This window comes from Oncorhynchus clarkii, chromosome 1 (assembly GCF_045791955.1).
Source record: "Oncorhynchus clarkii lewisi isolate Uvic-CL-2024 chromosome 1, UVic_Ocla_1.0, whole genome shotgun sequence".
NCBI lineage: Eukaryota > Metazoa > Chordata > Actinopteri > Salmoniformes > Salmonidae > Oncorhynchus > Oncorhynchus clarkii.
This window is the reverse complement of record NC_092147.1, coordinates 72495476-72522588: the sequence shown is the minus strand read 5'-3', so window position 1 is coordinate 72522588 and position 27113 is coordinate 72495476. Positions and strand designations below refer to the sequence as shown.

The 27113-nt window shown below is 39.6% G+C and overlaps 3 protein-coding genes across 3 annotated transcripts; 1 reads left to right on the top strand and 2 right to left on the bottom strand.

Annotated features, from left to right (window-relative positions):
• Positions 1-4951: 4951 nt before the first annotated feature.
• Positions 4952-6166, bottom strand: LOC139417352 (alpha-2A adrenergic receptor-like). The gene has a single exon (XM_071166624.1). The coding sequence runs from the start codon at positions 6161-6163 to the stop codon at positions 4952-4954; it is 1212 nt and encodes a 403-aa protein (XP_071022725.1). The 5' UTR covers positions 6164-6166.
• Positions 6167-7131: 965 nt separating this feature from the next.
• On the top strand, positions 7132-13091 carry LOC139411777 (survival motor neuron domain containing 1). Its single transcript, XM_071158516.1, has 6 exons — positions 7132-7305; positions 8597-8716; positions 8863-9005; positions 10767-10922; positions 11053-11206; positions 12291-13091. The coding sequence occupies exons 2-6, from the start codon at positions 8597-8599 to the stop codon at positions 12426-12428; spliced, it is 711 nt and encodes a 236-aa protein (XP_071014617.1). The 5' UTR covers positions 7132-7305; the 3' UTR covers positions 12429-13091.
• A 151-nt stretch (positions 13092-13242) lies between these two features.
• On the bottom strand, positions 13243-25240 carry LOC139411782 (max-interacting protein 1-like). Its single transcript, XM_071158528.1, has 6 exons — positions 24923-25240; positions 20649-20751; positions 20376-20405; positions 18760-18874; positions 15637-15808; positions 13243-15044 (listed from the first exon to the last, which is right to left on the bottom strand). The coding sequence occupies exons 1-6, from the start codon at positions 25137-25139 to the stop codon at positions 14881-14883; spliced, it is 801 nt and encodes a 266-aa protein (XP_071014629.1). The 5' UTR covers positions 25140-25240; the 3' UTR covers positions 13243-14880.
• Positions 25241-27113: the final 1873 nt, after the last annotated feature.

Genomic DNA, 27113 nt, shown 5'->3' with positions numbered 1-27113 from the left:
TTACTGTGTGCCTTCCTCACTGGCAAATACAAATATGAAAATGTTTTATAACAACAACAAAATGAAATAACTAATATTTGAACTGATAATAAGAATGCCACCATCATTCTGTTGTATAATACTTGAAGAACGAGTGCAAACTTGTTTCAAAAGGAAACAAATAGAGTAGCCTCTAACATTTCCACAGAATAAAAGAGCATGCTAATCAAAGAAACTGTCTGGCACAGAGGCAACCATAAATAAGGCTGTGAATATAACCTCACAATGAAATTACATGCACCATAATGTGTGTGCAGGGCCTATAACAATAACCAATCAAATGTGGCTCTTGGTATGTTTCTTGTTTGACTTGGGGGAAGGATGTAATGATATCTCAAACTGTAGCGTTATCATTTCTTGAGAGCTGAACTGTTCTGTGTTCAATATTGTTGTGCCAGCCATGACCTTGTAGGCATAATTTCCCTCTCATTTGATTGCCTTGTTCTCATTGGTAGTTTGGGGAGGAGGGGGCTCTTTGAAGGCAATGCAATTTGTTTTGATCAAAAGTTTCATCACCCAATTGTGAGCAGATGATGAAACATAAGGAGATCTTGGCTCCCCGGAATACACTTATCATGTTCCAATTGCCCTCCTGAATAGGGCTTAATGTAATGTTCACGTTCTAGATTTTCTGCCATTTTGTATTGATTTCAGTGCTATATTCCCTTGCTCATGTTCATAATATGTCATTCTCAAATAAGCTTTTATTCAAATGTTTATTCCTTATGGAGACCATTTCTAATCCAATTAGCCTGATGAGCTAAGGAAGGACATAACACAGAATATGGCGTGTGATGAATTAAAGGAGAGTTCCACAGCGTGTTGCATAATCCTTACTTATGTGATAACGTAAACAGAACCATTTCTAACTACAGCGCATTCGGGAAAGTATTCAGACTCCTTGACTTTTTCCACATTTTGATACGTTAGCCTTATTCTAAAATTGATTAAATAAATACAAATCCTCATCAATCTACACACAATATCCCATAATGACAAAGCAAAAACAGGTATTTAGAAATTGTTGCACATTTTTTCAATATAAAACACTGAAATATCACATTTACGTAAGTATTCAGACCCTTTACTCAGTACTTTGTTGAAGCACCTTTGGCAGCGATTACAACCTTGAGACTTCTTGGGTATGGCGCTACAAGGTTGGCACACCGGTATTTGAGGAGTTTCTCCCATTCTTCTCTGCAGATCCTCTCAAACTCTGTCAGGTTGGATGGGGAGCATCTCTGCACAGCTATTTTCAGGTCTCTCCAGAGATGTTCGATCGGGTTCAAGTCCGAGCTCTGGCTGGGCCATTCAAGGACATTCAGAGACTTGAGCCGAAGACACTCCTGCGTTGTCTTGGCTGTGTGCTTAGGGTCGTTGTCCTGTTGGAAGGTGAAACTTCACCCCAGTCTGAGATCCTGCATCAGGTTTTCATCAAGAATCTGTCTGTACTTTGCTCCATTCATCTTTCCCTCAATCCTGACTAGTTTCCCAGTCCCTGCCGCTGAAAAACATCCACACACCATGATGTTTCCACCACCATGCTTGACCGTAGGGATGGTGCCAGGTTTCCTCTAGACGTGATGCTTGGCATTCAGGGCAAAGAGTTCGATCTTGTTTCTCATGGTCTGAGAGTCCTTTAGGTGCCTTTTGGCAAACTCCAAGCGGGCTGTCATGTGCCTTTTACTGAGGAGTGGCTTCCGCCTGGCCACTCTACCATAAAGGCCCGATTGATGTAGTGCTGCAGAGATGGTTGTCCTTCTGGAAGGTTCTCCCATGACCAAGGCCTTTCTCCCCTGATTGCTCAGTTTGGCAAGGTGGCCAGCTCTAGGAAGAGCCTTGGTGGTTCCAAACTTCCTCCATTTAAGAATGATGGAGGCCACTGTGTTCTTGGGGACCTTCAATGCGGCAGACATGTTTTGGTACCCTTCCCCAGATCTGTACCTCGACACAATCCTGTCTCCAAGCTCTACGGACAATTCCTTCAACCTCATGGCTTGGTTTTTGCTCTGACATGCACTGTCAACTGTGGGACTTTATATAGACAGGTGTTTTGCCTTTCCAAATAATATCCAATCACTTGAATTTAACACAGGTGGACCACAGGGGGACTCATCTCAAGGATGATCAATGGAAACAGGATGCACCTGAGCTCAATTTCATGTCTCATACTAAAGGGTCTGAATATTTATGTAAATAAGGTGTATATATATATATATATTTTATTTTTTTCACCTTTATTTAACCAGGTAGGCTAGTTGAGAACAAGTTCTCATTTACAACTGCGACCTGGCCAAGATAAAGCATAGCAGTGTGAACAGACAACAACACAGAGTTACACATGGAGTAAACAATAAACAAGTCAATAACACAGTAGAAAAAAAAAAGAGTCTATATACATTGTGTGCAAAAGGCATGAGGAGGTAGGCGAATAATTACAATTTTGCAGATTAACACTGGAGTGATAAATGATCAGATGGTCATGTGCAGGTAGAGATACTGGTGTACAAATATATATATATATATATATATACATATTTTCAAACAAGTTAAGGGGTCTGAATACTTTCCGAATGCACCGTATATAGTATGGAAAACCGTCTTTTCTTCCAGTCACATTGATAAGGCAATATTATTCCTCTATTTGGATTCATTCAAGCTATCTGAAATGGTGGTGTTAAAGCAAATGCAAGTCCCCAGAGAGAAGGGAGTGAAGACAACTGCATAGACAGGTTGGTTGTTTAGCAACAAAACCGATGCGTGCACAACTATGGGGCAAAACAGACAGGGTTGGCATAGATTGTTGACAACATGTAAACTATATTTAGTCTCCAATGTTTATTGAAAACATAAATACATTTACACAGTGAGCACCTCTTGTCTCTCAAATACATCGTTACAGATGTTGGTTATTACTTGGCTCGCAAATCTTTTGCTATATTAGCATTAGCATAGATATGACATCTGTCAAACACCTCAAAACAAGACATGGTATCAAGAACAAGATAAAACTAGCTGAAATGAGCCACATACGATTCCCCACATGGCAGCTTCTTGTCATTGTTGCTAGCTATCTGGCCATCCAGAATTATAACCACACACAGCCTTCCGCTCCATTGAAGCACACATCGTTTCGTGACATTGTCAGCTAACCGGTCTATACATACTATGATTATATAGTTTGTTTTGCTATGGATCATCAACAGGAGTTGCAGTGACTCATGTGTGCATCACTAACATAATTTACTACTCTCTGATGGCAGAAATCCAACACCCATCAATTAAAGGAAAATTCCACCCAAAAACTATCTTTTGTTATTTGTTTCATTAGTCCATTGTTGACATAGTCCCAAAATGTTTTGCTTGTCAGCAATCAAGTTTTCAAGATATGCAACTTTCAAAATATAAAAATCATCCCCATATGATGCATTATGCATCATATGATGCAACAAAATATATCTATTTTCAAAGTTATATATCTTGAAAACTTGATCGGTGACAAGCAAAAACATTTGAGACTCAACAATGGGCTAATGAAACAAATACCAAAATATATTTTTGGGGTGGACTTTTCCTTTAATGTATTGATGTTTTACTGAAAAAAATGATAACCTTTTCTTTTTTTGTGTTCATCCTGCCTATTTGCAGGCTGTGAGTGAAAGATCATATAAATAATATACTGTATTTAGCATGCACCATAAAAATCAGTTGATTCTGGGTGGATTACTGGCATGGTGTTTCCTCTCGCTACTGATAAAGACAGAAATAATCAAATTATACTGGTAGGGATGTCTGCAGTAGGATGATTCAGTCTGTCTTGCCATGTGGGAAACCAGGGATCTCTTTCTGTTATCTCCTCTGGGTCTGTGCAATATGGTACATGAAGGTTGAAACATTGTCCTTATTCAGTAGGTAGAATACAATGAACACGTTTAGAGCGTAGTGTTTTGAGTTATAGTACTGGTTTTCTGGAATATTTACATAATGTACAAAAATCATACCCCTCAAACTCAATTGGTATCCCAATGCATGCATGCTTATAGAACTTACTGTAATATTCAGGGAATACTGTAAGATTCAAGGAATACTGTACTATTCAGGGTATACTGTAATATTCAGGGAATACTGTAATATTCAGGGAAGACATGTTTAAATATGTCTATTCATAATACATGCATATGCTCCCTGACAGTATGCATGAAAGAATTATAGCCTAGATATTAACATTTAGCATTACATCATGGGCAGCAGTTAGCCTAGTGGTTAGAGGGTTGGGCCAGTAACTGAAAGGTTGCTGGTTTGAATCCCAGAGCCTACTGGGTGAAAAATATTTAGCTCTAGGGTCACCATACTACCATGGCTGATCCTGTAAAACGAGACATTTCACTGCACCTATCCGGTGTATGTGACAATAAAAACATACTTTTTAAAATGTATTTTTATTAAGCAAGATCCATGGAGATATTAGCCAGCTCCCTCACAACATGCGTGAAGTAATAAACAACATGGCATTCATTAGTTTCAAAGTCAAATACATCTAAATGGTTGTAGTGGGATTAAAGATTGTAATGAACTCAAAACTGTTGTACATTGACACACACATAAAAACAGTAACAGATGCATTACAAATTGATCACAGTTTTCTTGCAGCACCCCACTGGGCACAAACGTCAATTTAACGTATATTCCAAATTGGTTCTACGTAATTTCATTGAAATTACGTTGAAACAACATTGATTCAACCAATGTGTGCCCAGTAGGACCGAACTGAATATGGAACATTTTGGGAAGTTGGGAAGTTTTTCCAAATAGGTACATTTTCTTTTCATAAGAGACTGTACATGACTCCAACTTGTAAACAATGAAATCTGTATTCAGACAGGAAATAGTAGCTAGTCCAAAAAAAGCTTATTCATAGCCCTCGTCGATCCCTTTTGCAAAGGATCTTTTTGAAAGACCTCCTGAAGTCATTGTTGAATATAGTGTATATGACTGGATTCAGCGAGCTATTGCAGTATCCGAACCAGAAAAAGAAATTGAACAATGACTCAGGGACACAGCAAGAGTCACATATTGCGGTGAGTGTGTACGTGAAGAAGAAGGGGAACCAGCAGACAACAAACACTCCCATGACCACAGCCAGAACAAATGTGAAGCGCTTCTCTCGGTTCTGCCTTCCTTTCCACCGGCTCACTTTCACATACTGCTGTGCATCATCACCTTTAGGGGACGGTTCTGCTAGTTTCACCTGACACACTTTGGTCTTTTCCTTGCTCCGCTTCATTTTGATGGAGCACTGGTTCTCATTCCCATCAGACGAGGAGCACTCTTCCTCCACATTTAGTCCATTGACCTCCGCTTCCTCCTGCACTCCATCTCTCCCTCCTTTGTTCCCTCTCTCCAAAGGGTCCTGCTGAACTAAGCCATACTGACTTTTCTCTAGATTATTGTTTTCTCTTCTCCTCTCACCCGGAGGGGCCCTGGTTCTCTTCTTGACAACCTGGTAAATTCGAACGTACACCAGAATCATGATCACACATGGGGCGAAGAATGAGGCGGTGCTGGAGAATATGATGTACCACTTCTCCTCATTGATCTTACATGTGGGACCCTCCTCTTTGGCTCCTTCCTTCTCCATCGAAATGAGAGGTGGGAATGATATAATGGCAGCCAGCACCCACACGAATAACACTATACATTTGATCCTGCGTGGTGTCCTTTTTGAGTTGTACTCAATGGCTTGAGTGACCGACCAGTATCTGTCCAGACTTATGGCACACAGATGTGTGATGGACGAGGTGCAGAACAGAACATCCAGGGCCAGGTAGATCTCACACCACACTTGACCAAAGTACCAATATCCCATCAGTTCATTAGCCAGAGAAAAGGGCATTACCAGAGTGGCCACTAAAATGTCTGCACATGCTAAGGACACTAAAAACAAGTTCTGAGGGGCTCTTAGGGCCCGGCTGGTGAACACAGCGATGACCACTAGGACATTGCCGAACACTGTGAGTAGAATAAGGATACCCACCAGTATTGTCAGAGGCACAGAAGTCTGCACAGTGTAAGGGAGCCTAGCAGGCAAAGTCCCGTTGCTGTTGGTCAAGTTATCACAACCCATAAGGATGAAGCATGTGTCTGTATAAGAAGAGTCCTTGTTCGAAGAGCCACAACCGATCCACTATTTTCACACATTTGTTAATGAAGCAGAAGTAGCCTTCATTTTTGCCCACTGGGGAAAATTATGTCATATGAACAATCTAACAAACAAATAATCTCAATGTTAGTTATTTTTGTTGATAAAAAAAGTTGATAAAAAAATAAATAACCAGGTAAAAGAGAAAATACTCCTTAAACAGAACTGTAGTTTTACTCCCTCTTTGTTTTCCAGCATCCAAAACCTCAGCTTTACCAACTACATATTCAGGAAAAAAGTGGTTAATCGTTATCCTTCAAAAACGTCAAATGGCCCCACGTTGTGCGTAGAATAGCATCTGAGCAGGATGATATTTCTCTGCCCACTGAAACAGTAGTTGGTGAAACAGACCTTTATGTGGCAGAGGATGGGATTGCTGCTTTATATATGGTTTGGAGACTCCGGTTCCCAGTCAGTATATTTCAGTGAGAATTATGGGCGGGGTCCAACTACCATCGCAGCTACAGATTAGTTGTATTGCTGCTTTCCAAACTGAACATTGACAAAATATCGTCATTCTGAATATTCTCCGGATATACATATATATTTTGTATTTTGTGACTACATCTACTGTTTATTAATGAGCCAAATTAGACATTGATAAAAATGTTAATGACAGGACATAGCCCAAAATAAACGCTGCAAGGAGTAAATTATAGTTGAATATACTAATTGGAGCGGGGGTTAAATTGACATGACATGTTGAAGACAACATAATGGATTTTATTTAAGAAGACAATATATTATAGAATAAGATTTACAGTCAGAGTTGACCTTTTACAGGTAATTCGTTAGGGAGTCGAATGAAAGACACAATTGTTAAATTTAATCACCATGGACTGAAATTATTGGGATAAAGCCCCATCTGCTGACAAAGTGCGATATGACACTTTAGGATACTGTAGTATCGCGAGAAGAACATGTTATATCAACAATCGGCATTTCCGGTAAAATTTGCTGAGGAGGAAAGGAACTGTTTTGTTGTTGTCTACGATTTGAGTTATTAGAAACAATTTAAGTGAAATCTGAATATCCTGAGTCTATTAATTTGAAGCAAATACGGGAAGGTAAGATTATTAATGAACATTTAATCATTTTGAATTAGTTTTTTTATTGCCAAAAGTGTCATTACTGCCAGCGGTCGCTGTGTTGTGACGATGGCCTAGCTGCTAACGTTACTTGCTAACGTTAGCTATCTAGTGGTAGCTAACATTCTAGCTAGCGATGCCTATTTGAAATGAATTTGAAAGTCGGTAGCTAGATTTTTATACCTATCAGAGTATGGAAATATAGGTCAATAACTAACTAGTTACTTTAAAAACGAGTGAAAATGTGTTAATTAACCTTCCCCTAACACCGAAATGTAACTAGCTAACGTTAGCTAAGCCTACTACTACTTAGCTTTGTAGCTAGCTAACTTATTTGCTATTTGTTGGTCGTCCCAACTTGCCACAAAGTCATAATTATAGATAAACCGCCTATATCTACAATCTCTGGTTATATTCAGTTTTTAAATCTAACCATAAACTTTACCACACTGCTAACCTTATGCCCAACCATGTCCCTTGATCATGACTCAGTGTCATTCAATTTCACACAAGTATTTGCTTTGGACAAAGCCGTCTTCGGAAGGGGGGGACTTTTGTTAAGAGCAGCGACGCTCGGTCTGAACATTAACACGCATCGCTTGCGTTTATGTTTTGGAAGCATAAGGAGTAGATTTCATATCTTTTCAAATTGGCGGAAAAAAGGTTCATACTCACCTTTTATGGATTTTGGGTTCCCGCGCGGACATATTTCCATGTTACAGCGCTTGTTTATGAAAACAGATGGAAGACCGAGTGGAGTAGCTGTGCTAATAGGCTGTCAAACACCAGTGGCGTAAAGCACTAAAGTATTTATACTTCAAGTTGTTTTTTGGGTGTATGTGTACTAAAGTATTTATATTTTAGACAACTTTTCCTGCAATATATTTCTAAAGAAAATGTTGTACTTCTTACTCCATACATTTTCCCTGAACCAAAAGTACATGAAAAAATGTCTAGGATAACAACTTATTTCCATTGTGGTCCTCTTCAAAAATGTAAATCGTGTTACACATTCACAGCTAAAAGCTGAATTTGAATAAACATCACCAAAAATATTTAAAGTAAGCAAAGACCAAAACAATAACACATTTAAATAGTCCTTCACTGTCCAACCCCGTTAGTTGCGACTACTTGCGAGTAGCCTGGCTCCGCCTTGCAAGTCTTTCCACTGCCTTGCCATCCTCGCTGAGTTGTTTATTTGCTATTGTCACTTTGCTTCAAGTGTAATTTTACTATGTTGTATCCCCCCCTTTCATTGTCCATTTATTAGATGTCAGAAGATTTGTTGAAACAGTTGGGTAGCTACAAAGCCCAGTTACAACAAGTGGAAGCCGCCTTATCAACCGATCCTGAGAACGAAGATCTTCTCAAATTACAGAAAGACTTATCGGTAACTAGCTATCCATGTCACGAGTATTATCCATGACATTTTTTTTTTTAAAGTCAATGAGCGTCAATAGGTTTCTTAGTGTGTCGGTCTTCAAATGTGATTATTATCTAGGAACAAAATGACCCCAAGTTATGTATCCTTCACAGGAAGTCATAGACTTGACAAAAGACCTCCTGACGTCGCAGCCCTCTGAAGGTACTGCTAGTGCCAACAGCTCCGATGCAGCCCCCTTGAAACACAGCTGGAGCGTTGGGGACAGGTGTATGACTGTGTGGAGTCAGGATGGACAGTGAGTGTCACCAGAAGTTCCTCCGTCAATATTAACATACACTGAACAAAAATATAAATGCAACAATTTCAAACATTTTACAGAGTTACAGTTCATATAAGGAAATCAGGTAATTTTAATTAATTAATTAGGCCCTAATCTATGGATATCACATAACTGGGAATACAGATATGCATCTGTTGGTCACATATGCCTTAAAAAGGTAGAGGCATGGATCAGAACCAGTCAATATTTGGTGTAACCACCATTTGCCTCATGTACCGCGACACATCTCCTTCGCATAGAATTTGTCAGGCTGTTGACTGGCCTGTGGAATTTTGTCCCAATCTTCAATAGCTGTGTGAAGTTGGTGGATATTGGCGGGAACTGGAACGCGCTGTCGATCCAGAGGATCCCAAACATGCTCAATGGGTGACATGTCTGGTGAGTATGCAGACCATGGAAGAACACGGACACTATCATCTTCCAGGAATTGTGTACAGGTCCTTGCGACGTAGGGCCGAGCATTATCGTGCTGAAACATGAGTTGATGGTGGCGGATGAATGGCACGACAATGGGCCTCAGGATCTAGTCACAGTATATCTGTGCATTCAAATTGCTATTGATAAAATGCAATTGTTAGTTGTCCGTAGCTTATGCATGCCCATACCATAACCCCACCGCCACCATGGGGCACTCTGTTCACAATGTTGACATCAGCAAACCGCTTGCCCACACGATGCCATTAACGTGGTCTGCGCTTGTGAGGCCGGTTGGACATACTGCTAAATTCTCTAAAATGACAGAGGCGGTTTAACATTAAATTATCTGGCAAGAGCTCTGGTGGATATCCCTGCACACTCCTTCAAAACCCAGCGGGGCTCTCTGTTCATAATGTCGACATCAACAAACCGCTTGCCCAAACCACTCCACACACGGTCTGCCATCTGCCTGGTAAAATTTAAACCGTGGTTCATCTGTGGAGAGCACACTTTTCCAGTGTGGCAGTGGCCATCGAAAGTGAAGATTTTTCCATTGAAGTCGGTTTATGACTCTGAACTGCAGTCATGTCAAGACTCTGGTGAGGACGACGGGCACGCAGATGAGCTTCCCTCAGAAGATTTTTGACTGTTTGTGCAGAGGTCCTTCTGTTGTGCAAACCTACAGTTTCATCAGCTGTCCAGGTGGCTGGTCTCAGACGATCCCACAGGTGAAGAAGCTGGATGTGGTGGTCCTGGGCTGGCATGGTTCCATGTGGTCTGTGCTTGTGGGGCCGGTTGAACGTACTACCAAATTCTCTAAAACTACGTTGGAGGCGGCTTATCTGAGCAATTAACATTAAATTCTCTGGCAACAGCTCTGTTGGACATTCCTGCAGTCAAAATGCCAGTTGCACGCTCCCTCAACTTGAGACGTCTATGGCATTTTAGTGGCCTTTTATTGTCCCCAGCACAAAACAATTATAGGACGAACACTTTACGTGTTGCGTTTATAGTTTTGTTCAGTGTAAAATAATCAACTGATAAATGACCAATTTTACAATGATGCTAAGTGGGATGGTAATCTTTGTTAATCTTGCTTGCATGGTCTTGACTTACCATTTGACCTACACTCTAGTAATTTATTTGTTCAACAAAACTATTGTGAGATATTTTTAATTAAGAGCCTAGGCCCTGAATAAGAACAATAACACACTCAACTGTATTTCTTCACAATGTTGTGTAGTAGGGCTTGGGTCTGTGGCTCGTACTCACCTGCTTACAGCCGTGATTCTTTGACAGGGTGTATGAGGCTGAGATTGAGGAGATAGACGGCGAGAACGGCACGGCGGCCATTACCTTCTTCGGCTACGGGAACGCAGAGGTGGTGCCACTGCAGAACCTCAAACCTGCCGAGGAGGGCAAGCATTCTGAGGAGGACGGGAAACCCAAGTCCAGGTAGGAGAGATGACACTTATGTTAAATAGGTCCTGTGTAGTAGGGTCGGGAGTTTTTCACTTTTCCGGGATGTCCCGAACAGTCCGTGGAGGATCAAAAATTGTAACTTTGTGTGTGCGTGCCATGACAGGAAAGAGCAGATAGCAGACCAGAGGGAGTACAAGAAGAAGAAGGCCCAGAAGAAGGTGCTGAGGATGAAGGAGCTGGAACAGGAGCGAGAAGACCAGAAATCCAAGTGGCAAAGTTTCAACAACAAGGCCTACAACAAGAACAAGAAAGGACAGGTAACACATGTTCATCTACTTTACACACACAACTTAACACTAGAAAAGCCAGGCCCTGTAATTTTTTTTACTCCCCATTAAAACAGTCAAATACATTTCATGTATGCTATTGCAAAAATAATAATTTGGTTATGTTGATGAAAGTATTAGGTAACATTTAGAGTCTGGGGGGGTGATTTAAAAAAACAATAGCATTTTCATTAGTTTGTTACTGTAGACTATACATAAAAATGAAAACACACCGCAATTCAGAATTAAATCCATCACAAGGAAATCCATCATTATTCCATTTTGGTAGGTCTTAAGAAACACCTTAAGAAAATATATTTCAAAAGAACAGAATACCATATTTGAAGTTGTATTATGTTACTAGTCTGTGTTTAGTAGCCTAGGCTATATGCTGCAGCGAGCGCTCGTGTGTTGAATGCATTAATTTTCAGTTGTTCTGGGGAAAAGTGATATTTTGAAATGCAGCCTGTTGTAGTTTGGCAAAAGTATTTTGTTTTTTTAGAATCCTTAGAATATGCTATTTCAAAACGTCTTACCTGTGTGAACCTCGGTAGGGTGATTTGAAGAAGTCGCTTTTTGGTAAGCTCTGGTCCCCCCCTTTGTCAATTACGCAAGCATCAATTACAATTTGACAGATGATAATATTGTCGCCCATCATACTTTTGTCAATTTAATATTTTCTTTAGGCTACATCTATTATATATGAAATTAGTTTTGATATAGTTTCGATGGGCCCCGTTATCAGATGGGCAGCCAACTGTCTGGTGAAAAGAGGGGGGGGGGTTACATTTCCTCCCCAAACTGCTTACAACACGAACTCTGTGATATTGAAATTCTAACAATGTCAGCGTGTTAGACTTATTTAGGAAAATGGCAAAGATGAATGGGGACGCGACTTAGAAAATGGCAAAGATATTACAATTTGAAATTCATGTGAAGTTAAAATGACAGTCTCTGCGCTTCAAGTCTTAAACTAAGTAACATTTCAGATGTTATTTGCGCATTTTCAGCCATTGTGTTGTTGCAGGAGAGAGTACCATCACAAATATTCTGAGATTTGCATTGTGTGTTGCAGGTGAAGAGGAGTATATTTGCATCGCCGGAGAGTGTAAATGGAAAGGTGGGAGTAGGAACATGTGGCATAGCAGACAAACCCATGACCACGTATCACGACACATCCAAATATAACGTCAGGCATCTCATGCCACAGTGACCAAAAATGTTTTCTTGGTGTTTGAAGTATCCCATTGTATAGTAGGAGGATCAGTGTTTACCATTGTGTTTATATGGCTTAGGTTACTCAAGTAAAGGAGCTTTGAAACTAATCGCTTACTCACCATTGGTTGGCTCGTTGGAATATTGTTCTTACCGGTATGTCATATAGAACAGCAGAATTCTTAATAAAATAAATTACCCCTGTAATGGATCAGCACAAATAAGTGTACTCAAGTGTTTAGATTGTGGTGACATTTGTCTGGATTGCTGTATCTTTCTGAATGCAACAAAGGCAAAAACTATAATATGTGCATGTTTCAATGTTACACATTTATTATAGCTTTTTCAGGGTGAACTGGGCTATATTAGACATTTTTACTTTTTGCTGTTTAGTGGTAATAACTATTTTTAAAGCATTTCAGTTTTGTACATTTACAGTAAAACAGATTGTCATTTTTGTTGAGGTAAGATGTCCCTCTCATTTTGCCCTGAAATTACGAGTAGGTTTCCATATTGGTACTGAATGTTTAACAGTTCCTCCAGATGGCAGTAATGCATTTTGTACCATCTTTGTTTCCGTGACGTACATCAATGACCTTGTATCACTGCTGGCGACGTAAGCTTTTCTTTTTCTCAATTAAAATCAGGGATGAGTTGTGTAGTCTCCTATGTTTGTGATTTATTGCCAGATTGCATCTGTCTGGTGCTAGCGCAGAAGTGTACTGCATAGAAAATACATGATTTCAGTAATGAAGTGTATATATGATTATAGCTTTGGACACGCCAATAACAAGGAACAACTGGACACTATATAGGTAGGTACCTGGGGTGGTAAAGGTTTATTGATCTAGTTTAAGGGACCACTACCAGGAAACACAAAATGGTAGCAGGGGGCCAGCAACATGTTCTTTTGTAAAAGTCACCTTTGATGGCTGATTTAGCACAGTAGTGTTAAGAGACACTTTCTTAGAACAAGTCTTTTTCATAGTGCGTTTTACAAATTACCCAACACTGACACTGAATAAAGACTTGGAACTAAGAAACCTGTGCAAGAGTCAATTTAGCCATGTTAAGACACAGTTGGTGGTGATAATCTATTTAGTTGTACCACAAAAATATGGGTATGGTCATAAGATGACATTTCCAATTTGGTTAGTGGAATAGTCTTGCAGTGCAATTAGGGGAAAGTGTGATTTTTGTACATAAATACTCAGAATATACAGTGTCAGGGTTTTAACATTGGAATGCTTCTTAGCTACAATGCAACAAATAAGTTACTAAGTAAAAACTCTTGCCATGTGTTCATCATTACAAAGACATGAGCTCTCAACTGGTCAATCCAAAGCCCATGATGAAAAAATGGAGAACTACATTCAATACACATGCAACATGACTTGTTCAAACCATTCTTAATATTGATTACTATTTGTAATTAAAGCTATTGAAGTTACAAAATAAGCACATTCAATTTGGTGTTGATGGCCAAAATGGTGTGCCTAAAACAGCCAACTTAAGAGTTGACATGACTGGCAAGTGTTATTGCTTCAGAATTGTGCTTGGGCCTTGAAGTGCGGTATATCTCATAGCTGCCTAATGTGTACAAACAATTATTTTGAAATCTCAACGGGGATAAATGTCACTCACAACAGACCAGAGTGATACATTTAGCGTGTTGTGTACCATTGCACTAGCTTTTGTCTAAGAACTTGTCAACGCTCAGTTCAAAACCACAAGACTTATATAAAACCAAACATTACAGTTGTCAAAACATCCAAATAATATTATCCATTAATTTCATAATTCAAGTGTGACCAAGACAGTACAGCACGATAAATATTGGGAAAATAAATACATTTCTCAATCATATGGTAGGAATAACATTGGTGGCTTGTCAAAGATTTGGGGTATAACTGTGGGTACTGTATAAGAAAAGCGGTTTGGATTGGAGATAGAGAAGCCCTAGTAACTTGCTTGGTGATTGACAAGAATTGTTTCTTTTCTCAGACGGTCATCTGCTAGGGGTTTCCAAAGTGGGGGGGGGGGGGAGTTGCCCTTGTCACTGGTGAGCTTCTGGCTGGTTTTATGTCATTTTTGTGCTGGTTTTAGGAGGAGACGGGTAACAGACACATCAGAGTCAAGATTTTACAGTTGAGGTAAGATCTGTCCTTTCAAACTGTAGGTGGGGTTTAGCTTTTAGCTGGTTCTTGATTTAGGCTGGTTCTTAGGTGAGTCCAGATTTAGACTGCATAAGGAGTAAAACTTCAGGTTGGTTCATAGTATAGGACCAGTTATAGACTGCAGGTGGAGTGGAGTTTTAGACTGGTTCTTAGAAGCCCAGTTTAGACTGCAGGTGTGGATGAGGAACTGCAGGTGTGGATGAGGAGCTTCAGGATGATTCTTAGAAGGCCCGTTTAGACTGCAGGTGTGGATTAGGAGCTTCAGGCTGGTTCTTAGGAGGAAAAGGCCAGTTTTAGGCTGCAGGTGGAGTAGCCCTCGTCGCTGGCTAGGCTCTGCCGACTGTTGTGGTCTTCCAAGTCACTGCAGCCATTGGTGCTGATACTGTCCAACTCTCCATGGGAGAAGTCGGTGCTTTCCACATCCACCTTGATCTCTTCTACAGAAATTAGAGTCAGAGGAATATATTTTTAATAATGATCCTCCCACACTTATTAATCAGGTAAATGTATTGAGTGACAATTAATGCTTGATGACACCCAATGCTACACTATATAGACTAACACATGTAAATTCTATTGACTGGTTTGAAATGGAACTGAAATATAACATTGCCACAGACAAAACACAGTGAGCTACAAAAGTATTGGGACAGTGACGGTTTTGTTTTGGCACTACTCCAGCACTTTGGATTTTCAATTTGAAACAATGACTGAGGTTAAAGTGCAGACTGTCAGCTTTAAATTGAGGGTATTTTCATCCATATCGCGATGAGCAGTTTAGAAATTACAGCACTTTTTGTACATTGCCGCCCCCCCATTTTTGGGGACCAAAAGTATTGGGACAAATTCACCTATATGTATTAAAGAAGTAAAAAGTTTAGTATTTGCTCCCATATTCATAACACGCAATGACTACATCAAGCTTGTGACTACAAACGTTGGGTGCATTTGCTTTTTGTTTGGGGTGTGTTTCAGATTATTCTGTTCCCTCTAAGGGACTAACTAAGCTCTGTGGAATGGTTGGCTCACCTTGGTCCGAGTCCGAGTGCTCTGAGGCCAAAGGGGAACCTAGGCTGTCCATACGGACCCTGTCTCCGCCTCCGGGGGTCTGCAGGTGGGCCAGCTGCCTCTGCAGGTGCCTCTGCTCTCGCTCCAGGCTTTCCAGCTGGTGCTGGCTCCTCCGGTCCATCTCTTCTAGTTTCTACAAACATTCAGAGAGGACAGAGTTAATCAACCTAATGTGTGCATAACCCTTAATATTGTATTAATAATAATTGCATATATATATATATATATTTTTTTTTTAAATGTAACCTTTATTTCACATATAAATGGTGTAGGCTAAAGAGCAGCTATTTGTCAAATTTCCTCAGACATCTGCACATCCCGAGTGGCACAGTGGTCTAAGGCACTGCCTCTCAGTGCTAGAGGCATCACTACAGACTCTGGTTCGATCCTGGGCTGTATCACAACTGGCCATGATTGGGAGTCCGATAGGGCGGCACACAATTGGCCCAGCGTCGTCAGGGTTAGGGGAGGTTTTGGCCGGGGAATGCCGTCATTGTAAAATAAGAATTTGTTCTTAACTGACTTGCCTGGTTAAATAAAAGGATAAATAAATACAATAAAACAACACTCTGTCTCACAGTGCACATTCAGTTTTACTGTACAAATTATAAAATCTTCAACAGCTGCCATTTACAAACATTTTAAATGGAATGTTTTTATTTTCATTTTACTCTACTCTTGCAACATTCAAGATTGAGGGACAAACTGTGTGTTGTGTTCTCCTGAGCCTGAATAATCATATGTGAATTCATCAACATCAGACCAGGCTAAAAATACCAACAGATCCAAACGGCTGTAGTGGCAAAGTAATTCCTGACATTTTTGTATGATGGCCAATTGTAGACCTGAATTTGCTGCTTGGTGGAAAACAAAAGGCAACAGCTGTGTTGGTTAAGGCTGAACATACAAGCCACACTTCCTTTCATTTTGTATTTTAATTCCGAAACACATTAATGTGCCAAAAATCGCAGATCAATTGCAAAGGCTTTTTCCGAGTTAACAAGGGGGAGACAAATAGGTTCTCCAGACTATGGGCCGGTTGCAGGCTTAAGCAGTCACCCTCCCCCTCCAAGAGAATACATTGTATTCGTAAAGTACTCAGACCCATTTACTTTTTACACATTCTGTTACGTTACATCCTTATTCTAAAATGGATTCAATTGTTTTTGTTCCATCAATCTATACACAATTCCCCATAATGACAAGGCACATTTTTGCTAATGTATTCAATATAAAAAAACTGAAATATAACATTAACATAAGTATTCAGACCCTTTACATCCACACAGCATGATGCTGCCACCACCATGCTTCACCGTATAGATGGTCGCAGGTTTCCTCCAGACGTGACGCTCGGCATTCAGGCGAAAGAGTTCAATCTTGATTTCACCAGACCAGAGAATCTTGTTTCTCATGGTCTGAGAGTCCTTTAGGTGCCTTTTGGGAAACTCCAAGCGGGCTGTCATGTGCCTTTTCCTGAGGAGTGGCTTCCGTCTGGCCACTCTACCATAAAGACCTGATTGGAGGAGTGCAGCATAGATGGTTGTCCTTCTGGAAGGTTCTCCCATCTCCACAGAGGAACTCTGGAGCTCTGTCAGAGTGACCATCAGGTTCTTGGTCACCTCCCTGACCAGGACCCTTCTCTCTTGATTGCTCAGTTTGGCCGGGCGACCAGGTCTAGGAAGAGTCTTGATGGTTCCAAACTTCTTCCATTTAGGAATGATGGAGGCCACTGTTCTCGGGGACCTTCAATGCTGCAGAATTATTTTTGTAACCTTCCCCAGATCTGTGCCTTGACACAATTCTGTCTCGGAGCTCTATGAACAACTCATTTGACCTCATTGCTTAGTTTTTGCTCTGACATGCACTATCAACTGTGAGACCTTATATAGACAGGTGTGTGCCTTTCCAAATCATGTCCAATCAATTGAATTTACCACAGGTGGCCTCAAGTTGTAGAAACACATCAAGGATGATCAATGGAAATGGGATGCACCTGAGCTTAATTTCAAGTCTCATAGCAGAAGGGTCTGAATACTTAGGTAAATAAGGTAGTTCTGTTATTGCTAAAATATCTAAAAACCTGTTTTGACTTTAATTATAAGGTGTTGTGTGTAGATTTATGAGGAAAATGTTTTATTTAATCAATAAAAAAAAAAAGCTGTCTGAATCCTTTTCGAAAGGTACTATATATATATATATATATATATATATATATATTTTTTTTTTAGGAACTCTATTGGGGTCTCAACTTACTATTGAGAGTAAGAATAGGAAAATACACCTGGTGAAATTTGGTTGTGCATCAGCAGTTTCTCTCTGGTTAGAGTAGGCTGTGTCAGTCACTCAATTAGGCATGTCGGCTAACTATTTTTAGATTGGTAGTTAGATAGCTGGCTAGACTATCTAAACTTGTAGTAATCATGGCCGAATACCAACCGGACATGCAGGGCACGTGCCCAGGAGCCCTGACCTCCAGTGGGCCCCCATAGATCTTTTTTGTCATTCTCACTCAATTAGCTGAGTGAGAATTAGCTGTAAAATTAGCTGTAAAACTGCAGAAATGTTCCATAGCAAAACGAATAGAATTGCATGACATTTTGTATAAAATTGCCTCATTGCAAAATGACTTAATTTATAAATGCAAAATCTTCTGTACACCCATTGCAAAATGTGTACAATTTCAGGAAATTAACTTTAAAATGTACATTTCTCTCATTAGAGCTGGCCATGTCCAAACTACCTCTATAACTAGACAAAATGGGGGAAAAACCTTTCTAACCAATCATGTTTGATCAATCAGTTAGACCCATTGAAAGGTATATTCACATTTTCATTGGATTTGCTTGAGTTCCATTGGATTTGCTTGAGTCAGGCCCAGAAGTGTGCAGTCAGGAGTAGCAAGTGATTTGCAGGCTGAGAAAGTAGATCACATTGTGTTTCTGTGCTGCAGTGCTATGGCAGGTCATGGGCGCACAAAGCTTCTCTATCCATAGGCTAGGGGCTTCAATTTAACCATTCACCAGATCCCATGACACCATGGTCCCCATGACACCACCATGGCGGCATTGTTGACTACAATACCTTAATGTGACCCTTGGCCTTGTTAAGCAACCCCAGGGTAGTGTGCCGACTGCAGTCTGGTCCCAGTGGGATCAACATCTTTAACCTCTCCAAACACAGGCGGAGATGTGCTCGTCTGAGAGGGGGAAGAAACAATAGAGGACTAATCTTTAGTGAAAACAGTAATAGGAACAGTCCCTCTACATCCAGATGCAATTCTTGGAATTGAATGACGTGATTGATTTTATACATAAATTAATACCTTGATGAGGCCCTATTATTCCCATCCCCTCCACATCAATGGATGAATACATTCATATATTTGGACAAATTAGACATTGATCTGTTTTTTTTAGTAATGACATTACCTATAAAAGCAGACCCTTTATATTTTTTTCCATTTTGTTGGATAGACAGGCTAATCCATTACTTAGATGGAATACATAGTCTGTGCCCAGAGCTATGAGCTGACAGGCAGGCAGACAATCTCATTTTAAGGCCAGGGCCTTTGCGCCATAAGAACTGAACATCCTAGTGTCTTGATTTGGAAGGGCATTATTCTTACTATCAAATGTTTTGAAATGTAGGTCAAGTTGGGATGTCAACTCCTGTCTGGCTAATGATGACCAACCCTTTGTAGTGCAAAGAGTCTGTTTGAGATTACGTTTTTATCATCCAGATGCCTGGCCCTTCGCTCTCTGTGATCTACATGATTCCCACACTGGCTGCTCTCTACAGATTAGCACTTGTATTTTGGGAACCGTGCCCTGACATGTGCTTTTCATTGGAAACAAAGATCAGGTCCTGTGCAATAAGCTGATTTTCAATGCACAGAAAAGCTTAGTTTATGTGGAGGGAGGCACACCGTCTAAAACAAGCAGTTCCAGTTCCAACTGTGGAAACGTATGGTTAAGAACCTGTACACGCCCTAATTTGCCTTGCAAAACAGACATCTTTGTTCTATGCATTATGCTTCCCCCAGAATGCTAGCAATGACCACCACTGTACAAACAAGCTTGAAATGGTGAAGATATTGATCAAATAAGTGGTGTTTGAAGTCCAGCCATCAAATAATAAATCAGCCAGTATTACATTTTCAAATTGTGGGTCAATATATTTAGCATATCACCAGGATATGCAAATAATATATGCAGCCTCCAGAGTATTTTGGATTATCAGCTTGAAGTTCCATTTTGAAAAGACAGCTTGCTCTAGAGATAAACTCCCCGGAAATAGCTATTTGCCACATTACTTAAAATTGTATGAAATTTGTAGAAAAACAATATTTCCATCCCTGTATTACATGTGTGCTATCAAGCCATGTATCGGTCTGCACAGTTGAATGATTTTGTGGACACATAAGATATAAGCATAAGATATAAGACCATAAGATATAAGTACAATATCTCTTTGACTAATGAATTATCTTGTAACTCAAGTGTTTTACCCCGTGGGACACAGTTGTGTGAGCAAATCACAGTTCGGTGGGGAACGGAGTAGAGAAGAAAATGGCAGATTAATGCAAATGTGGTACTTACAGAGATCTTCAATTGATCAATAATAACCATTAACTGTCAATGGAAATACTCGTAATGGACTCTAACACAGAATGATGGTCACAACCCCTTCTGACTCACCTGTTTTTTTCCAGCTCATTGTGTGCTGACCTGGGTGTAAAATAAAATGGACAGGTTATAGACATAAATCAAAAAACAAGATTTTAGCAAGAGAGAGAAAAAAAAAGACTGGTTTGACAGTTTTTCTAGTTGCACTGTTTTTCCACCCACATTTGACTGATGTTGGAGCCAAGTCCAATAATGAAGAAGGGATAACAATGAAATTTTATCACGCAACTGTAACATGGGTATTTATAATAAGAGTTATGAATAATTATGACAAGATTAATTTACCTGTTGTGAATATTGTCCATTTTCTTATTCTTGAATTTCCGTTGTCTCTGATGATGCGTGCTTTGAGTTGCAGGGTATGTTGAGGCATATCCATGTTCACATTCTGGTGATGAAATATACACTAAGTATACAAAACAGTAAGAACACCTGCTCTTACCATGACATAGACTGACCAGGTGAAAGCTATGATCCATTTTGGATGTCACTTGTTAAATCTATTTCAGTCAGTGTAGATGAAGGAGAAGAGATGGGTTAAAGAAGGATTTTACAGCCTTCAGACAACTGAGACATTGACTGTGTATTTTTGCCATTCAGAGGTTGAATGGGCAAGACAAAATATTAATGTGCCTTTGAACGGGGTATGGTAGTAGGTGCCAGACGCACCGGTTTGTGTCTAGAACTGAAAAGCTGTTGGGTTTTTCAAGCTCAACAGTTTCCTGTGTGTATCAACAATAGGGGGTACCTAATATTTGGTATACTCAGTGTATATAAGTAACACATTATACACTACAAATTCTGTCATTTCCACCAGACAAAGACTTACTTTCATGGTAGTGTTTTGTTCTGTAACATTTGTGACATCAAGCTATAGTCTAAAGTCCCAACACAACGGGGAATGCACAGACAACATGTCACATACCCCACTCCCTCCTCTTTAGATATGCTGAAATTTCCAATAATCTTTCAATGTTGGCAAACAGAACTCATATACTGTTGATTATTGTAATATATACACTACCGTTCAAAAGTTTGGGGGCACTTAAAAATGTCCTTGTTTTTGAAAGAAAAGCAAAAAATGTTGTCCATTAAAATAACATCAAATTGATCAGAAGTGGAAACGGCAGATTTTTTATGGAATATCTACATAGGCGTACAGAGGCCCATTATCAGCAACCATCACTCCTGTGTTCCAATGGCACATTGTGTTAGCTAATCCAAGTTTATCATTTTAAAATGCTAATTGATCATTAGAAAACCCCTTTTAAATGATGTTAGCACAGCTGAAAACTGTTGTCCTGAATAAATAATTGACAGGCAGCTTCATTAAATAGTACCTGCAAAACACCAGTCTCAACGTCAACAATGAAGAGGTGAGTCCGGGACACTGGCCTTCTAGGCAGAGTGCTTCTGTTCAGTGTGTGTTCTTTTGCCCATCTTAATCTTTTCTTTTTATTGGCCAGTCTGAGATATGGCTTTTTTTGCAACTCTGCCTACAAGGCCAGCATCCCAGAGTCACCTCTTCACTGTTGACATTGAGACTGGTGTTTTTGTGGGTACTATTTCATGAAGCTGCCAGTTGAGGACTTGTGAGGCGTCTGTTTCTCAAACTAGACACTAGTGTACTTGTCCTCTTGCTCAGTTGTGCACTGGGGCCTCCCACTCCTCTTTCTATTCTGTTTAGAGCCAGTTTGCGCTGTTCTGTGAAGAGAGTAGTACACAGCAATGTATGAGATCTTCAGTTTCTTGGCAATTTCTCACATGGAAAAGCCTTCATTTCTCAGAACAAGAATAGACTGACGAGTTGCAGAAGAAAGTTCTTTGTTTCTGACCATTTTGAGCCTGTAATCAAACCCACATATGCTGATGCTCCAGATACTCAACAAGTCTAAAGAAGGCCAGTTGTATTGCTTCTTTAATCAGTACAACCGTTTTCAGCTGTGCTAACGTAACTGCATAAGGGTTGTCTAATGATCAATTAGCCTTTTAAAGTGATAAACGTGGATTAGCTAACACAACGTGCCATTGGAAAACAGGAGTGATGGTTGCTGATAATGTAAATATTCCATTTTTTTTAAATCAGCCGTTTCCAGCTACAATAGTCCTTTATAACATTAACAAGGTCTTCAATGTATTTCAGATCAATTTGATGTTATTTTAATGGACAACTTTTTAAAATTTTCTTTCAAAAACAAGGACATTTCTAAGTGACCCCAAACGTTTGAACGGTAGTGTATGTGTGTATATATATATGCCTGTAGCTTGACCCAACACTGTCGTTTACCTTCTCAACAGCTGACAAGAGGACAGTTTTAAAGCCACCTGCAATGCATTTTGGGATAAATTCCATAAAGGTTATTTTGTTTGAGCAGCAACCAGTGATGCACACACTAGATTACTGATAGGGGGCTCTGTGTTGAAGCCACTGTTCCTCCATCTTGGCACTCCCCCACCATTAAGGCAGTCATCCTGATGAGCCCTTCCCAGGCCCAGCAAGGTTATGCTGGCTAGCTGGCAACAGCAGCATGGTGATAGTTGAAACTTGTCATCTGGATTTGTTCACCATCTCCAATTCTTTCCATTCCACTTGATTTTATTTAGAGTAGGATAGCTGCCTACACGAGAAATAACTTGTAATATTGATTGTTACCATCTGGATGTCACTGTGATGCAGTCTACACTGCTCAATGGGGAGAGTTTGCGGTGAAAGCCGGCAACACAACCACACTGGACACAGTGTCCATTGCTCCCGCTTGCCACAGTAAGGAGAGGGAAGCGGCCGCTAGATAGTGCAGCCAATATCACGCCAGGGTGAGAGCTAAAGAAGATTTATTGTAGTGATTTTCACCGAAAATGTACAAAGTTATGGCTTTAACATTAACATTTCATTTTTGTAAAATAATCACTCTTGTAAAAACATAATTATTCTAAACACTCCCACGTCCTAACTTTGTCAGACAAGTTTAAAATTCCAGCTGAAGTTCCTATCCACAAGCATAAAATAGCTAGATGGGAAGGGCTCATCAGGACAACTGACTGAAACTGACTGAACTGAATCTGTTCATCTCCACTCATCAAACGTCATCAATTTGGGCACCTTGCATGTCAGTATAGCTTAAACATGTTTTGGAAGCTATAGAAATGCATTTATTAATGTCTACATTCGTTTTTGACACATTGTATTATATTACAGACACCTTAATGCATACTTTTAAATTATATGCGAGCTAAGTATAATTATTTCAGATAACTAATGTTACTGTCCCCACTACAAAAAAACAAAAAATATTAAATACATATGTAATTGTGTCCTTGAAACGTTTAATTGAATTACTGTATAATTCCATTCCTGCTACTACTGGGGAGTGTCAATATGGCCGACATGTTGCTTCAAAACCACTCAAATGCCAATAAATAGCAACGTCATAAATCCAGTTTATATACATCATTGGCAGCAACCTAGTGTTCGTGCTGCAAAGCACGTAGGCCTAAACCTATATTTTGTACATGGTTTATTGAAAAATACCAACGAACTCTTTCTTCAAGACATAGGCCTATTCATTAATTAGGTAATGATGGAATATCACATAGTAGGCTATTACAGTACGCAATGAAATGCATATAGAAGACTAAAATGTCCATAAGCCTACAAATCCCAGAGACACATTGCAAATCGGATTTCGACGTCAAAGTTGAACCTGTGTTTGATTGGATATCTGCAAGGACTCGCAAGATGGGAACATGTGTTTAGTCCAATCAAAACGGTACATTTTGTTCCATGTGGATAGAGAGGAAGCGCAATTGACAGGAATAACGAAATTATAGGGATGGAATAATAGGGTTTCTCTATTTAGTTTTTGCACAATATGCCGAGTTTTCTCAAATAAAATTAATATTTGTAAGAGGTTTGATTTGCTTCATTTGACTTTGGTCTGAGATAAACAGGCCGCATAGGAATTACATTGCTTTTCTTCGGCCTGCAGGCACCCACAGATAGAAGTTGAAGGAAACCCTATGCTAAATGTTGAGTAAACTAGATTTTAAAAAAGAAAGGTGAGTGAGTTTGATAGATCGATTAGCCTATTATGTAGCCTAAATATTTTAATGCGTAATTCGACGTGCTCAAAGGAAGACAGTCTATTTTACAAACACAGGGATGCCTTCACGGATACCATTAGGCTGTTTAGTTTAGACTGTCTCTAAGGAAAGGAATTAATGGAGCCATAGGCAAGTCTCATCCAATTGGAAAATGCGCAATTTAATATACATTTAAATACGGTTACCGTTCATGGAAAATGCCAGGGTGAGAAAGTAATTCGATGTCACGGGTTTGTTTTTGACCATGTATTGTTATTTGTAGGCTATAGGCTCTATTTCATTTAAACCAATTTGCATTGGCATAATAGGTTTAAATATTATTCACAATCAGGCAAATTGCCTCATGTTTACGGTTGCCTCTCATGTTTGCGTCTTTTGTCGCCATTTCGGTCCATTGCATTGTTGTCTGCCTTGGCCAGTCTGCGTCTGAAATCACCAGAATAGACCACATTACTTACTTCCGTTGTTCTTTTCATGGTTTTCAATGTAATTTGCTGCATCCAGCAACACCTGAACGTTTTTCATAAAAGTGTCGATTTGCTCCATTGCGGAACATTCGGAGTATATGACGTCGTTAATAGAATAACCAGACATCTCGCTAAAATCTTGTTGGTCCATGGACTCATCCGACTCCAAAACAACCTCGTTGGATTTCAACTCGCTCTGCTGTCTCATATATTTAACTATTTTATTTTATGACAACTGCCAGTGAGACTGAAGGTCCTCTTGTCCAGACTGTACAGTGCAGAGAGAGAGAGACTGAAATGAACTGGAGTAGATGAAATTGTGCAGTCCTTGAGCCACTTGCCCTACCTACTTGGTGGTTAATCCCTCCCACCAACGCATGCGTCGCATTCAACATTGTCAACTGTATTGAAGCGTCATAAACATATTGCTGGAAAGTAACATTAATACATGTAGCCTATGTAGTCTTAAACGCACTACATCAGTATGCTCAATATAGATAAACAATTACAACTACCTGAAATGGACTGAACAATATACTTAAAATGTTTTGCTCAAGTGATCACTCCACCTTCATGATACAAATAGTTCACATAATTTGTAACACATTATTTCATATATTTGGTTTTAGACTGGTTCAAATAATTGCTTTACTTGTCTTGTATATTGTTACCATCATTATGACTAGCATCTGTATCAAAAAAACAAACTTAAGTTATGAGGTAAAAACAAATGAGGCTGGAGGTCATTGAATGTTATCAGTTCTAAAAAATCAAGTGTGACCAAGGAGAGAGGAAATGAACCTGCTGGAAATGTCTTCCTCTACCTATCACATCAAGTCCTCACATAAAGTGCATTGTCATCCGGCCTCAATCACTTTGATGTATTGAAATTGGATGCTCTGCAGGGCCTTGATGTGATTGGGAATGTGCCTCCAAAGTTACAGTTTAGAGTATGAGTACACACTGTGGAAGCATTTGGGATTATATATCCCGCGTGTTCCTTCCCCAAAGTTTAGGGCTCTATTCAATCACGGCTGTAAAGTTCAACTTCCGGGATGCGGGTTGAATAGAGCCCTTAGTTACTTTAGCACCCCCTGTTGCTACTTTGAGACAGTTTTAAAACATACAGTGCCTTCAGAAAGTATTCATATCCCTTGACTTATTCCACATTTTGATGTGTTACAGCCTGAATTCAAAATGTATTAAATACCTTTTAACCCATCTACACACAATACCACATAATGACAAAGTGAAAACATGTTTTCAGACATTTTTGCAAATGCAGCCACCACCACACTAGAAAATATGAAGAGTGGTACGCAGTAATATGTTGTGTTGGATTTTCCCTGAACATAATGCTTTGTATTTACAACATAAAGTTCATTACTTTGGCAAATGTTTTGCAGTTTTACTCTAGTGCCTTATTGTAAACAGGATGCATGTTTTGGAATATTTGTATTCTGTGCAGGCTTCCTTCTTTTCACTCTGTCGTGTAGGTTAGTATTATGGAGTAACTACAATGTTGTTGATGCATCTTTAGTTTTCTCCTATCACAGCCATTAAACTCTGTAACTGTTTTAAAGTCAACATTGAAATCCCTGAGCGGTTTCATCCCTCTCCAGCATCTGAGTTAGGAAGGACCCCTGTATCTTTGTAGTGACTGGGTGTATTGATACACCATCCAAAGTTTAACTTCACCATTCTCAAAGGGATATTCAATGTCTGCTTTTTTTTTACCCATCTACCAATAGGTGCCCTTATTTGCAAGGCATTGGAAAGTCTCCCTCGTCTTTGTGGTTGAATCTGTGGTTGAAATTCACTGCTCAGCTGACGGACATTGCGTATAATTAAATGTGTGGGGTACAGAGATGAGGTAGTTGTTAAAAAATCATGTTAAACACTATTATTGCACACATAGTGAGTCCATACAATTTATTATGTGACTTTGTACTCCTGGACTTGCCAGGACTTACTCCTGGACTTGCCAATTTGTACTCCTGGACTTTGCCATAACAAAGGTATTAAATACTTATTTACTCAAGACATTTCAGCTTTTCATTTTTTTCATTTTTTTGTAAAAATCGCAAAAGACATTCCACTTTTACATTATGGGGTATTGTGTGTAGGCCAGTGACATAATCTCAATTTAATCAAATGTAAATTCTGTCTGTAACACAACAAA

Coding starts and splice junctions, on each gene's coding strand:
- LOC139411782 (XM_071158528.1), bottom strand. CDS start 25,139: ATGAGACAGCAGAGCGAGTTGAAATCCAACGAGGTTGTTTTGGAGTCG. Junction 15,809..18,759: donor AGGCCAAGGGTCACATTAAG/GTATTGTAGTCA, acceptor GAATGTTTGTAG/AAACTAGAAGAGATGGACCG. Junction 15,045..15,636: donor GCACTCGGACTCGGACCAAG/GTGAGCCAACCA, acceptor TAATTTCTGTAG/AAGAGATCAAGGTGGATGTG.
- LOC139417352 (XM_071166624.1), bottom strand. CDS start 6,163: ATGGGTTGTGATAACTTGACCAACAGCAACGGGACTTTGCCTGCTAGG.
- LOC139411777 (XM_071158516.1), top strand. CDS start 8,597: ATGTCAGAAGATTTGTTGAAACAGTTGGGTAGCTACAAAGCCCAGTTA. Junction 9,006..10,766: donor GTGTGGAGTCAGGATGGACA/GTGAGTGTCACC, acceptor ATTCTTTGACAG/GGTGTATGAGGCTGAGATTG. Junction 11,207..12,290: donor ACAAGAACAAGAAAGGACAG/GTAACACATGTT, acceptor TGTGTGTTGCAG/GTGAAGAGGAGTATATTTGC.